Source organism: Scomber japonicus, chromosome 8 (genome assembly GCF_027409825.1).
Source record: "Scomber japonicus isolate fScoJap1 chromosome 8, fScoJap1.pri, whole genome shotgun sequence".
NCBI classification, from domain to species: Eukaryota; Metazoa; Chordata; class Actinopteri; order Scombriformes; family Scombridae; genus Scomber; species Scomber japonicus.
Window position 1 is genome coordinate 5,235,597 of NC_070585.1, and position 12,711 is coordinate 5,248,307.

At 40.4% G+C, this 12,711-nt stretch overlaps 1 protein-coding gene across 6 annotated transcripts in view; it reads left to right on the forward strand.

Moving 5' to 3' along the window:
• Positions 1-12,711, forward strand: part of LOC128363475 (storkhead-box protein 2-like) — a 148,477-nt gene that overhangs the window by 91,084 nt on the left and 44,682 nt on the right. For all 6 annotated transcript variants that reach the window (XR_008321666.1, XM_053324476.1, XM_053324480.1 and 3 more), the window contains exon 2: positions 643-795. Coding sequence is in view for 5 of the 6 variants with exons in the window: in XM_053324476.1 (XP_053180451.1) it covers positions 643-795 (153 nt within the window). In the remaining variant the exon portion in view is untranslated. The remainder of the gene's footprint in view (positions 1-642; positions 796-12,711) is intronic.

Consider the following 12,711-nt stretch of genomic DNA (forward strand, 5'->3'; position numbering starts at 1 on the left):
CTCCGAAGTGCCCCCAAGAAAATGACATTACAACATTTGAGAGACAGACTGACGTAGTCAGACCGATGTAGTTAGATTTGATATTTTCATGAAAAATATAGAACAACACTAGACTTATTCTTAGGTTAAGTACTAGTTTGGCTCCACATATTTCTGTTTTTCAGTCTTTTCACAGATGACGTGTGCGAGTGTGTTTGTGTGTACAGCTTTTATCCAGTGCACACACCGCTGTAATGTGGCGTGTGGTGAAACTCTCTTGGTGTCAATAGTTGAATTATATTACATTTGAGACAATTTGACAATAGAATCTGTGTTGGATCAAACTGTGTGTCATTTGACGCACAAATCTGGAATTCATCAATATGTTCTGACCTTTGTTCATACTCTGCGTACGCATAAATGATGGCAGTGCTGCAGTGCTCTATGCCTTAATGCAACATCTTTTAATGATGCAAAGTTAAAATACCTTATTACAAAATATACACTGAAGAAAATTGTGAAAGAATTCCCTTTTCCTCATGGGTTGCCTGACACATTTAGTATTATTCTGGGACCTGAACATGCATGGTGTTCATATGGTCCTACTGTTTCTGCTTATTGCAGATGATGATAACACAGTCACTGATTTGTCTTTTTCCACAGGTGATGTGTCACCCATTAGTATGTCCCCCATCAGCCAATCGCAGTTCATCCCCCTGGGAGAGGTATTGCTATTGGCTATCTCTGCTATGAACTCCGCACACAAGCCTGTCACTCAGGAGGCCCTAACTGAACACCTTCAAACATGTTTTCCAGGTAACACCAGCTCTGCATCACTCAACACCCAGCACATTTATAGTTCATTAAAACAGGGATTTTTATAACAATCAAATGGATTAATTGTTAATGCCTTTTCATACCTTTAGTGCATTTAATGAAGTACTTGTCTTTTCTGTTGGATTGTACTTGGATTTTTGTGAGACTGTACTTAACTACATTTCAGAGGAAAATATTGCTCCTTATACTTCACTGCTTGTGACTGATTGCTGTAGTTAAACAGCAGATTAAATGTGAGAAGTTTAAACAAAAGTTAGTATTTATGTTTTAAAGCCTCAATGTTTCGGACTAAAATATCTCAGACTTTGTGTGCAAAGGCCATAAGACAGAACCACAACTTTCAAATACTGCTGACATATCAGTAATGACATAATGCTGACATAACATACACACACTTTAAAAGGAACTGGTCTTCACAGTATACTATACTAGAATTATTTAAATTTTTCATTTTACTGCTTACATTTCTTACTTGAATACAATTTAGTTGGAAAATCTCTTGGTCTGGGAAGTGAGAGGAAAGCCAAAGTTTGTACCTGACTATGGGGAACTTCACCCCAGAGATGTAATGTGTTAACATGCAAGTGAAAGTTAGGGTAGCAAAGAAGTACATTAGCCAAATGGAAGGCACCCCAAGCGGTAGAGTTCTTAGCTTAGCTACAAGGATTTTGGTAGTAGTAGCATAAGGAGTGATTCTGCCTACAAACACCACCAATTTTGCTTATTGGGAAGCTCAACTAAGGAGGTACCGCTGCACGGCCCCTGCCCTTTACCACAGCATGTGAAGTAGTGCTGCTTGTGGTGAGAAAATTGCCACTTAGCGGTTATCGTCACACACAATATCAGTGTCACCTTCTGTGTGATTCTTCCGAGGGCTGGTGGATACTGTATGTTATATATTTCAGTAAGGGAAAGAGTGCAGGTAGGTCTGACTTTAATGGATATAGTTAACCATTTTCAAGTCTTTTCTTACTGATAACAAATCATATGTGCAAAGCCAAACCAACAATGAATTGATCCTACTAATAAGTATGTGTGCCTATCCAAAGCCTGAAATACAGTCCAGACAGCAAGAATTTTTAATATTTTCTGTTTTTGTAAGGTTCTGTACTTCGGCACATTCAATAAAAAATAAATATGCTACATTAAAGTGCCATGTATCAGCCAATATCGAAGAAACAAGTGAAATACATGTTAAATGTATGAACAAAGTGCCCAAGGGTCCAAAGTTAATTGGACACTTGGCTATTACATTTTTCATGGGCAGCTGTGTGTCATTTCAGTTAGTTCTTGCACAAAAAAACTCAAAACCATAAAGACAGACAAAGAAAATGGTAGAGTTCTAAAGACTGATGAAACAAAAATCAACTTCTAACAAAATGATGGAAAGAGGGAAGTGCACATGAGCTGAAGCATAGGAAGTCATTTGTCAGACATTTGTTGATGATTTCACTGCTGACAGGAGCAACAGGATGAGTACAGCATTATTTTGTGTGCTCACATTCAGCCTTTTCTTTGTTCCAAACATCTGGAAATTGGAAATCTATTGTGGGAATTCTGAATGGGGAAAAAATGGAAGTTGGACTAAAACTAGACCAATCTACTGTTCATTTCTTTTTTTTTTGTAATCAAAGTTTTTTATTGTTTTTCCATGTGAGAAACACACCATATAGCATACTCATCACATTTTACAACATGTAACAACACTTAACACACTATAGCAATCTGGGCATTACAATAATAATACTAATAATAATAATAATAATTAAAAAACAAAAAACAAAAAACAAAAAACAAAAAACAAAAAAAAACACATGAAACACATACACATACATAATAGGTAAAATAGGGTGGGGGGGGGCAGGGGGGTGTTGGCTTAGATTAAGCTAAGCTTGATAATAACATTAATTATGGGGCACTAGGCAGTTCAAATTGAATAAAATGCAGGAAATGAGACCAGACCTGATAGAATTTACCCTTACCATCGTTCAGCCTTGCAATAAGCTCTTCAAATGAGGCTGTGTCTGTCATTAGCTTCAGCCAGTCAGCAAAACTAGGCTTTACATGGCTTTTCCAGTGTCTAAGAATGATTCGTACTGCAGTGATAAACCCAGCTAGTGTCAGAGCGGATTCTGCTTTAGAAACCCCTGGTGGCAAAAGGGACCTATCTCCAAGAAGACACAGCTGGGGGGATTCTGGCAATGGTGTGGCTAACCAATCAGCAATAGTTTTAATGATCTGTTTCCAAAAAGGAAAGACCAGGGGACAATCCCACAAAAGATGGAGGTAGGAGCCTGTGTCGCTCATACACTTCCAACACAGACTGTCCTTCATTAATCCCATTTTATGCAGCTTGACTGGAGTATAGTAATACCTGTGAATAACCTTATAATGTGTGAATTTGCTAATCGCATCCCTCACTGGCCACCCTGCATTGGAAACTAACTTTTCCCATGCCTCTTCCTCAATGTTTGAGTTCAAGTCCCTCTCCCATATTATCCTCAAATGATTAGAATGGCCATACAAACTATCTGCCATGATTCTATAAAAACTAGAGGCATTACGGACCAACTCAGGCAGTTTCAAATAGTAGAGCAGCTTATTAGTGTCATTATCAAATGAGACTTTAAGACTAGTCACACAGCTCCTGAGCTGTAAGTATTTCCAGAAGTCTGCTTTATCCATCAAACAGAAGTTTTGTTTAAGTTCTTCAAATGACAAAAACAGACCATCAACATACAAGTCACTAATCCTGTTGATGCTTTTATTCAGCCAGGTTGTCCATACAAAAGGCTGCCTTCCTACTTTGATTGATGGGTTATTCCATATGGATGAATACGTTTGCTTATATTGGGATATATGCAGTTGCTTATGCACTTTTGCCCAGGTCTCCCTAGAATACTGCAAGATTGGGTTTGGATGCCACATCTTCTTAACAGCTTGTGACAAAGCCTCAATAGTCCCAAATGGAGACACCAGTTCCCGCTCTATATCCAACCAACTCACAGCTGAACTTTCACCACACCAGTGCTTAGCAATTTTATTTACCTCAAAAGCTGTCCTGTATAGCTCCACATTAGGCAAAGCCAACCCTCCCTTGTTCCTAGTTGTATATAATTTTTCCAGCTTAATACGTGACTTCTTGCCTTTCCACAGGAAATCTCTAATTATTTTGTTGTACTGCTTAAAAAAAGAATCTGGGACAGTCAGTGGCACCATCATGGATATGTAATTCACCTGTGGAGCAACTATCATCTTAACAGTGTTTACTTTACCCCATAAACTAAGATTGATCAGTGACCACTTATCCAGGTTAGCCTTTATAAGCTGAAGCAATGGGAAAAAATTTGCCTGGACCATGTCAGTGACAATTGGAGTAAGGCGAATCCCAAGATACTGCATACCTGAATCTATCCACCTAAATTGAAATGCATTATTTATTGTCGGTAGACAGGTTTTAGACACTGGCATGACTTCAGACTTATGCCAATTAATCTTGTAACCTGATATTTCAGAGAAGGTTTCCATAGTCTTCAAGAGCCTGGGAGCTGAGGAGACAGGATCTACAGAAAGCCAAAGGATGTCATCTGCATAAAGGAACAGTTTGTGCTCCCTACCTCCTGCTCTCACCCCTCGTATGCTTGTGTCTGATCTGATTGCCATTGCAAGTGGCTCGAGAAATAAAATAAATAATAGTGGGGAGAGAGGGTCTCCTTGCTTAGCGCCTCTTGATATATTGAAAAAAGATGAAACTACCCCATTGGTCAACACTGATGCCTTTGGTTCTGCATATATCAACTGAATCCATTTGATGAAGCCAGGTCCAAACCCAAATGACTCCAAGACATGAATCAAAAAACGCCTCTCTGTTTTGCCACATGAGGTGGAGTAGACGTCTCAGATTATCAGAGGAAGACCTTCCTTTTACAAAGCCCACCTGATCTGGGTCTATAATACATGGGATAATCTGTTCAAGCCGTGTAGCCAGAACTTTAGTGAAAATTTTATAGTCTACATTAGCCAGACTAATGGGTCGGTAGCTAGCCGGATCTAGAGAATCCTTTCCTTTCTTGAGAATGACAGAAATTACTGATTCATTAAGTGTGTTAGGCAGCTGACCGGCTGATGAAGACTCTGAGTACACCTTTGTTAAGACAGGCGCTATGATATCAATAAACAGTTTATAATACTCAACAGAAAAACCATCTAATCCTGGAGCTTTACCTGACTGCATTGACTGAATGGCTTTTCTAACTTCATCCTCTCTAATTGGAGCTTCCAACCGCTGCACTTGTTCTGGCAACAGCCTAGGGAACTGGATACTGGAAAACCATTTTTCCAATTTTTCAGTGTCAAAAACCGTGTCTGATGTGTAGAGATTCTTGTAAAAATCCACAAACACCTGATTAATTTCCTTAGCTGAAGTAACTATATTTCCAGTACTTCCTTTAATACCAGGGATTGCACTTGCAGTCTCCCGTTTTTTTAGTTGTCTAGCCAACAGTTTACCAGACTTCTCACCGCTTTCGTAGAAGCTGGCCTTAAGCCTGAACATTGCATATTCCGCCTTCTTGCTGTATATGTAATTTAAGCTATACTTCAGCTCACACACCTGTTTCAACAAATCTTCACTATAGCTTTCTGACAGTTCTCCCTCTTTTTGTTTTATCTCATCCTCCAGCTGGCTGATTGTCGCCCTATCTTGTTTCTTCCTTTTTGATGCTTCGGCAATGATTTTGCCTCTAATAAACGCCTTTGAGGCCTCCCATACTGTGCCCAGTTTTGAGACAGAACCAATATTAATCTGAAAGAAGTTTGTAAGATCTTCTGAGAGTGACTGTTTAAATACTGCGTCTTGTAAGAGAGATACATTGAGTCTCCATCTATTACTTTTGATTTTTTCCATGCAAATAGATACAGACAGCTCTACTGTGGCATGATCAGTTAGTGCTATGACCCCTATTGTACTATCAATTACTGATTCAACCAGGTCCTTAGAAATTACAAAATAGTCGATTCTACTGTGTGATTTATGGTTATGTGAGTAAAAGGTATATTCCCTCTTAGTAGGATTCATCAGTCTCCAAACGTCGACCATGCCAAGGTCCTCTTGGAGTTGACACAATGCTACTCGACCCTTAGATGGTGTCTGGGAATACTTGGATCTATCCAATATAGGGTCTGGCGTCTGATTAAAGTCCCCTCCCAGTATTGTACATCCATCTTCCAGTGCCCCAAGAAGTGCATTAGTTTTGTGAAAGAAATCAGGGTCATCCTCATTAGGGGCATAGATATTACATATATTAATTTTCTTTCCATTGATTACAGATTCAATACAGATAACCCTCCCTTCGTCATCCTTGTGCTCTTTAAGCAAAACAAATTTCAATTTCTTGTGCACAAGTATTGCGACACCTCGTTTCTTAGTATCAAATGAGCTATGAAAGACATGGCCCACCCAGCCCTTTTGAAGTTTCAATGCCTCTGAGTTTCTCATATGAGTTTCCTGCAAAAGTGCCACGTCTGCCTGCCTTGATTTAAGATACAGCAAACATTTTTTCAACTTGGTAGGATTCTGTGTCCCATTTATATTCCAAGAAATCACTCTAATATGACTGTTACTGTTACCCTGTGTAGTCATGGACATCACGCGCCCTCATGTCATACTGCCACCACCCATCAGTAGGGATAAGGGAGGGGAAAAAATAAACAAACAAACAAACAAACAAAAAAGCCCATAGACTGTAAAAGTCATACAACAACACACTCCAACCTGGACGTACCCTTGAACCTAGGGTAAATAACACTACCACCCCATCTTCACCCACAGTCCCCCATGCAATCTGACCATCCAACCCCATGGGGGAAAGCCCTCCCTTGATCTGGTCCATGAGGTGCTTATCCAATGGTTACCTTTCAACTCTCCTAACCCAAATATTTAAGCCCTATCAACAGAAATGGTCCACACGTGTAAAGCAAAATCAGTCACCTCAAACAAACAAATCAAAAACTTTTGGTCATATTCCTGTTAGCTATATGGCTAAGTAATTACAAATGACAATAGCAGCAAATCTATGAAAACTTAATTTGCAAGTGACTTGTGTGAGACAAAAATTAAAAACACAACAGGGGGAAAAAAAACAAGGTTAATTTTCAAGACAATAGCACTGTAAGTCCTAGACTATTGAAAGACCTGTCATCCACAAACTGCACGTTTGTATTAAGAAAACAAGCCTACCCACAGTCACTCCAGGCCTTCTGTCTCCTTGTTAAGGAATTGTAGTGCTTTCTTGTGGTCTTCAAAAGTCATTTTCTTCCCCTTCCAAGTAAAGAAAAGTTTCGCTGGGTAGGCGAGTGTAAATCGAATGTCCATCGCGTGAAGTTTCTTCCGAACGTCAGTGAATTTTCTCCTCTTCTCAGCCACGGCTTTTGTCGCGTCTGGAAAGATTGAGATCTTGGCCTCTTCCCATTTCAGCGTAGTCTTGCTCTTATATTTCCCCTTAGCGGCGGCCATCACTCGATCCCTCTCCAGTAAAGAATGAAATCTCATAACGACTGGTCGTGGAGGGGACTCCTCATCCGTTTGAAATGGCCCTGGTCGATACACCCGTTGTAGCTCATTTTCAGCTAGCTTCACCCCCAGAACGTCATCAATGAGCTGACGAGCTAGCTCCCTCAGATGTTCACCCTCATTTTCCTTTAATCCAACCAGCCGCAAATTCAGTTGTCTGTCCTTATTTTCTGCATTTTGCATGACTCTCTCCAACTCCTCACAATACTTTGCTCTTTTCTGTAATTCAGTCGCCAGCCTGGCATTTTCAGTTTCCAAGTCCATAATTCGGCTGTCAGCCTCATCCATTCTTTCATATATTGCTGTAATGTCCATGCTAGTTTTAGCTTGTACTCTCTTGACTTGGGAAACATCCTCTTGTAGCTCTTTAAGTATACCACTAACCTGAGCCATCTCCTGCATTGTTTTCTCCAAAGTAGCCTGAAGTCCGGCCATAGCATCTGTTGCAAGACTAGGAGCACTGGTTGAGCTGGTTGAATTGGATCCTGTCTTGGATGTAGCGCCACTAGCCATACTAGCATAGTTTATTCCTTGCTTAGCCGTTCTACTTTTCGACGTATTTGCCATGAGGGGAGGGAAAAGACGCGAAATAGACACTCGTACTCGCACACACTTGTGATACTACACTTTACACTTTGTTGTAACTTAAAATATAGGCTTAAATTATCGAATGTACATGAAAATAGGAGATTTTTTTCGGGAGGAAAGTTCTAGGCGACCATCTCCTCCAGCAGTCCCACGTGACTCCTACTGTTCATTTCTTTCGTATTTTGATCACCTTTTGATTTTGATGACCCATAGCAACATTAAAACTCAACTTTGGACATGCATATTCATAAGTGAAATGTGGAGGGACCTTAGTTTTTACAGTGTTTGTCAGTTTCAGTTAGAAATAGCAGATACTGCTCTTTATCTGTCCAGTTTATGGCTGCAACCAGGGCGAGGCAGTATTGCTTAAAAATAAAATCTCCATCAAACTGGATTTACGATTTTAACATTTTTTTTTCCTTCTTAAAAACACACTACAAATGACAAAGAAATTATTCAAAACAAGTTTTGCTTTTATTTTGTTTTGATTTTCCCTTCTGGGATTTGAACAAAATGTCCCCTTAGGGCCAAAGTGTAACAAAACAGAAGTCTTGAGTGATACAATGGGTGATACAATGCACCTAACGTAAAAACGTAAAGTCACCTGAGTTCACAGAGGGTTCACACAGACACACAGAAGAGGAGGTGGAGGAGGAGGGGCGCTCTGGTTTGTGGAGGAATTGGATGCTCGATTACTTGCTGAAAGGGGTCAGTTTACAATCTAGGTTGTCGCTCTCCCTCTTTTGTATCTGCTTTATTTTTATTTTTTATTTTATTTTATTTATTTATTGTATTTTATTTATTTTTTAATCCACTCTACAAATTTTGTTATGGGTTAATTTGATGTTGAAGGGATACAAGGATGGGTGGGTTGGAAACTATAGTCCAGTGTTTACTTCAGGAATTGTACTGATTATTTTGAAAATGGAAAATAAAAATAAACCTTGTTTTTAAAAAAAAAAAAAAAAAAAAAAAAGTTATAATGGTTCACATATAAGTCTAATAATTATTTAGCTATATTATGATTAAGACATACACTATATTGCCAAAAGTATTGGCTCACCTGCCTTAAGTCACATATGAATTTAAGTGAATCTCATTCTTAATCCAGAGGGTTTAATGCAACTATAACAGCCTCGACTCTTCTGGGAAGGCTTTCCACAAGTTTAGGAGTGTTTATGGGAATATTTGACCATTCTTCCAGAAGCACATTTGTGAGGTGACACATTGATGTTGGACCAGAAAGCCTGGCTCCCAGTCTCCGCTCTAATTCATCCCAAAGGTATTTCTGTCAGGTTGAGGTCAGGACTCTGTGCAGACCAGTCAAGTTCATCCACACCAAACTCTCTCATCCATGTCTTTATGGACCTTGCTTTGTGCAGTGGTGCACAGATATGTTGGAACAGGAAGGGGCCATCCCCAAACTGTTCCCACAAAGTTGGGAACATGGGATTGTCCAAAATCTCTTGGTATGCTGAAGCATTCAGAGTTCCTTTCACTGGAACTAAGGGGCCAATATGGTGGCCGGGAGGTGCAAACCAAGATTACAACATGTGAAACACTTTTAAGCTTGAGACAAATTTACATTTTGGAAAACATTTTTACATGTCATAAAACAAAATAACATTACCATAACTGATTTACAAGTCCCGAAACAAATTTATATTTCAGAAAACAAATTTACAAGCAGCGAAACACTTTTACAAGTCCCAAAATAAATGTACAAATATCAACCATCAACCAGAAAGGGAATGTACCAACTCCGGGGTTGAACTGGAAGTGATAAGCAGCCAATATGAGCTGTTGTTGTCATCGGTAGAGTTCATGGTGAGCCAAGATGGACAGCGATTGAATGATGATTTTGCCGTTTTGTGGCAAACACATGAGCCGCTTAACACAGTCTTGTTTTTCGTGTGGTTGGTCTTTAGAGTTTTTAATTGACATGGACCAGACGGACTGCTCCCTGTTATCACTTCCGGTTCAACCCCGGAGTTGGTACATTCCCTTTCCGGTTGATGGTTTTCTGAAATGTAAATTTGTGGCAGGACTTGTAAATGTGTTATGGTAATGTAATATTGTTTTGCGATATGTAAAAATGTTTTCCAAAATGTAAATTTGTCTCAAGCTTTGTGAAAGTGTTTCACATGTAATCTTGGTTTGAACCTCCCGGCCACCGTAGGCCAAGCCCAACTCCTGAAAAACAAGCCCACACCATAATCCCCCCTCCACCAAACTTTGCACTTGGCACAATGCAGTCAGACAAGTACCGTTCCCCTACCAACCACCAAACCCAGACTCGTCCATCAGATCACCAGATGGTGAAGCGCGATTCGTCACTCCAGAGAAATAGTGATGGGCAATCTGGCTCTTCTCAAAGATTCGGCTCTTTTGGCTCGGCTCTCTTAGAAGAGCCAGCTCTTACGGCTCCCAAATGGCTCTTCATTTAGTATCACTCTGAGCATGCTATTTTAGCCTAATTTAGCAATTATGAATGGTTAGTGTATTGGTAAGCAATTTTTCATTCAGTGTTTTCATAAAAGCTTTATTTTTATGTATCAAACCTTTAAAACCTTTGAACAACTGAACACAACCACAGCAATCAAACAAATCTAACATACAAATCAAATAAACAAAGGCCAATATCTTAACATGACATTATGACACAAGTCTTTATTAGGGCCCCCTAAACGTGCCCCAAAACTTACCAAAGTTTGCACACAAGCCAGACCCGGCGATACATTTGATATTTTATGGTTTGCATAAATGAGCGTGGCAAAATGGCTCTGTAGCGCCCCCCTGCAAAATCAATAAAATCGAGCCCCTCGCCACAGATTGACATAGAGAAACGAAACTCGGTACACATGTTCATCATGTCAAGACGCACCAAAAAATCTCTTGGACACATACCCTAACACCAACAGGAAGTCGGCCATTTTGAATCAAATTTTCAATTTTTTTTTGTTGGCATAGGCGCCTTTATTAAGCAGTAGACAGACAGGAAACATGGGAGAGAGAGGGGAGTGACATGCAGCAAAGGACCTCCGATCAGGATTCAAACCGGGGTCGGCTGCATATATGGCATGCGCTCTAACCACTCAACCACCTGCGTGTCACAAATTTTCAATTTTAATGCCGATTTTGGCATCATATTTGAACGAACTAGTCCTAGAGATTTCATCCCATCCACTTAAAATTCACACAGAAAAGTTATCAAAAGCTTTTTCGCACGTCATTCCTGGTTGCTGTGGTGACACGGCGAATTTCGATGTCTCGCCAGGAAATTTCAAACCCTCATAACTTGACTCCACATGGTCTGAGCTTTTCCAAATTTCAGATGCTTGTTCAGCATCCTGGTCTGAACACATGTACAGACTCATATTTACTGACTGTCATAGCGCCACCTACTGGCAACAGGAAGTCACTTGCTTCGTTCTTTTACTAATTACTCCCATAATCTTAAGTGGTTACAACTGAAATTGACTCAGCTGAGACATAAGACCAGTTATCAGAATCTTTTTTATGACTTATTCCCGTTGGGCGTTGCTGTGCATACAATTTCGATGCTTCGCCATGAAGCAGGAAGTCCTTATAACTCCTACACACATTGTCCCATCTACACCAAATTCATCATGCATGTAGAGGGTCCCGCCCTGAACACATCTATGCATCAATACTGCTTCATATACACAGCGCCAACTACTGGACACCGGAAGTAAGCCTCATATGACAAACATTATTCGATTTATATGAAATTTACAGGATGTGTTCTACACATTATACACTGCAACATGACATATAATTGGTGGGTGATCTCTAGCGCGACATAGTGGACACAGGCAATGTGACTTAGCCCCGTCACACAATGTTCAATAAAAGCCTGGGCGCCAAGAAGTCTACGTGCCGGCTGTGTCTGCCGTGTGACTGCAGCATGCACCGACATGCACGTACGGGGCGGTGCATGGGGGGGCGAGGGCCCGTTCATCGCTGCTTGCAGCTTTAATTAGGGCCCGAGCGCTGACCAGCGCGAAGCCCTATTGTATCTGTCAAGATTATTAGGGCCCGAGCGCTGACCAGCGCGAAGCCCTATTGTATCTGTCAAGATTATTATTATTATTAGGGCCCGAGCGCTGACCAGCGCGAAGCCCTATTATATCTGTCAAGATTATTCTTCTTCTCTCACGATGACGGCCTTTTTGAACGTGCCCCAAAACTCACCAAAGTTTGCATGCAAGCCAGACCCGCGAAAAATTAGATATTTTATGGTTTGCATAAATGGGCGTGGCAAAATGGCTCTGTAGCACCCCCTTGAGAAATGAAAAAAATTGAGCCCCTCGCCACAGATTGACATAGAGAAACGAAACTCGGTACACATGTTCATCATGTCAAGACGCACCAAAAACTCTCTTGGACACATACCCTAACACCAACAGGAAGTCGGCTATTTTGAATCAAATTTTCAATTTTAATGCCAATTTTGGCATCATATTTGAACAAACTAGTCCTAGAGATTTCATCCCACCCACTTCAAATTCACACAGAGTCATCTTGAGACATTGGAGATGAAAAGTTATCAAAAGCTTTTTTGCCCATCATTCCTGGTTGCCGTGGTGACGCGGCGAATTTCGATGTCTTGCCATGAAATTTCAAACCCTCATAACTTGACTCCACATGGTCTGAGCTTTTCGTTTGTTCAGCGTCCTGGTCTGAACACATGTACAGTCTCATATTTAGTGACA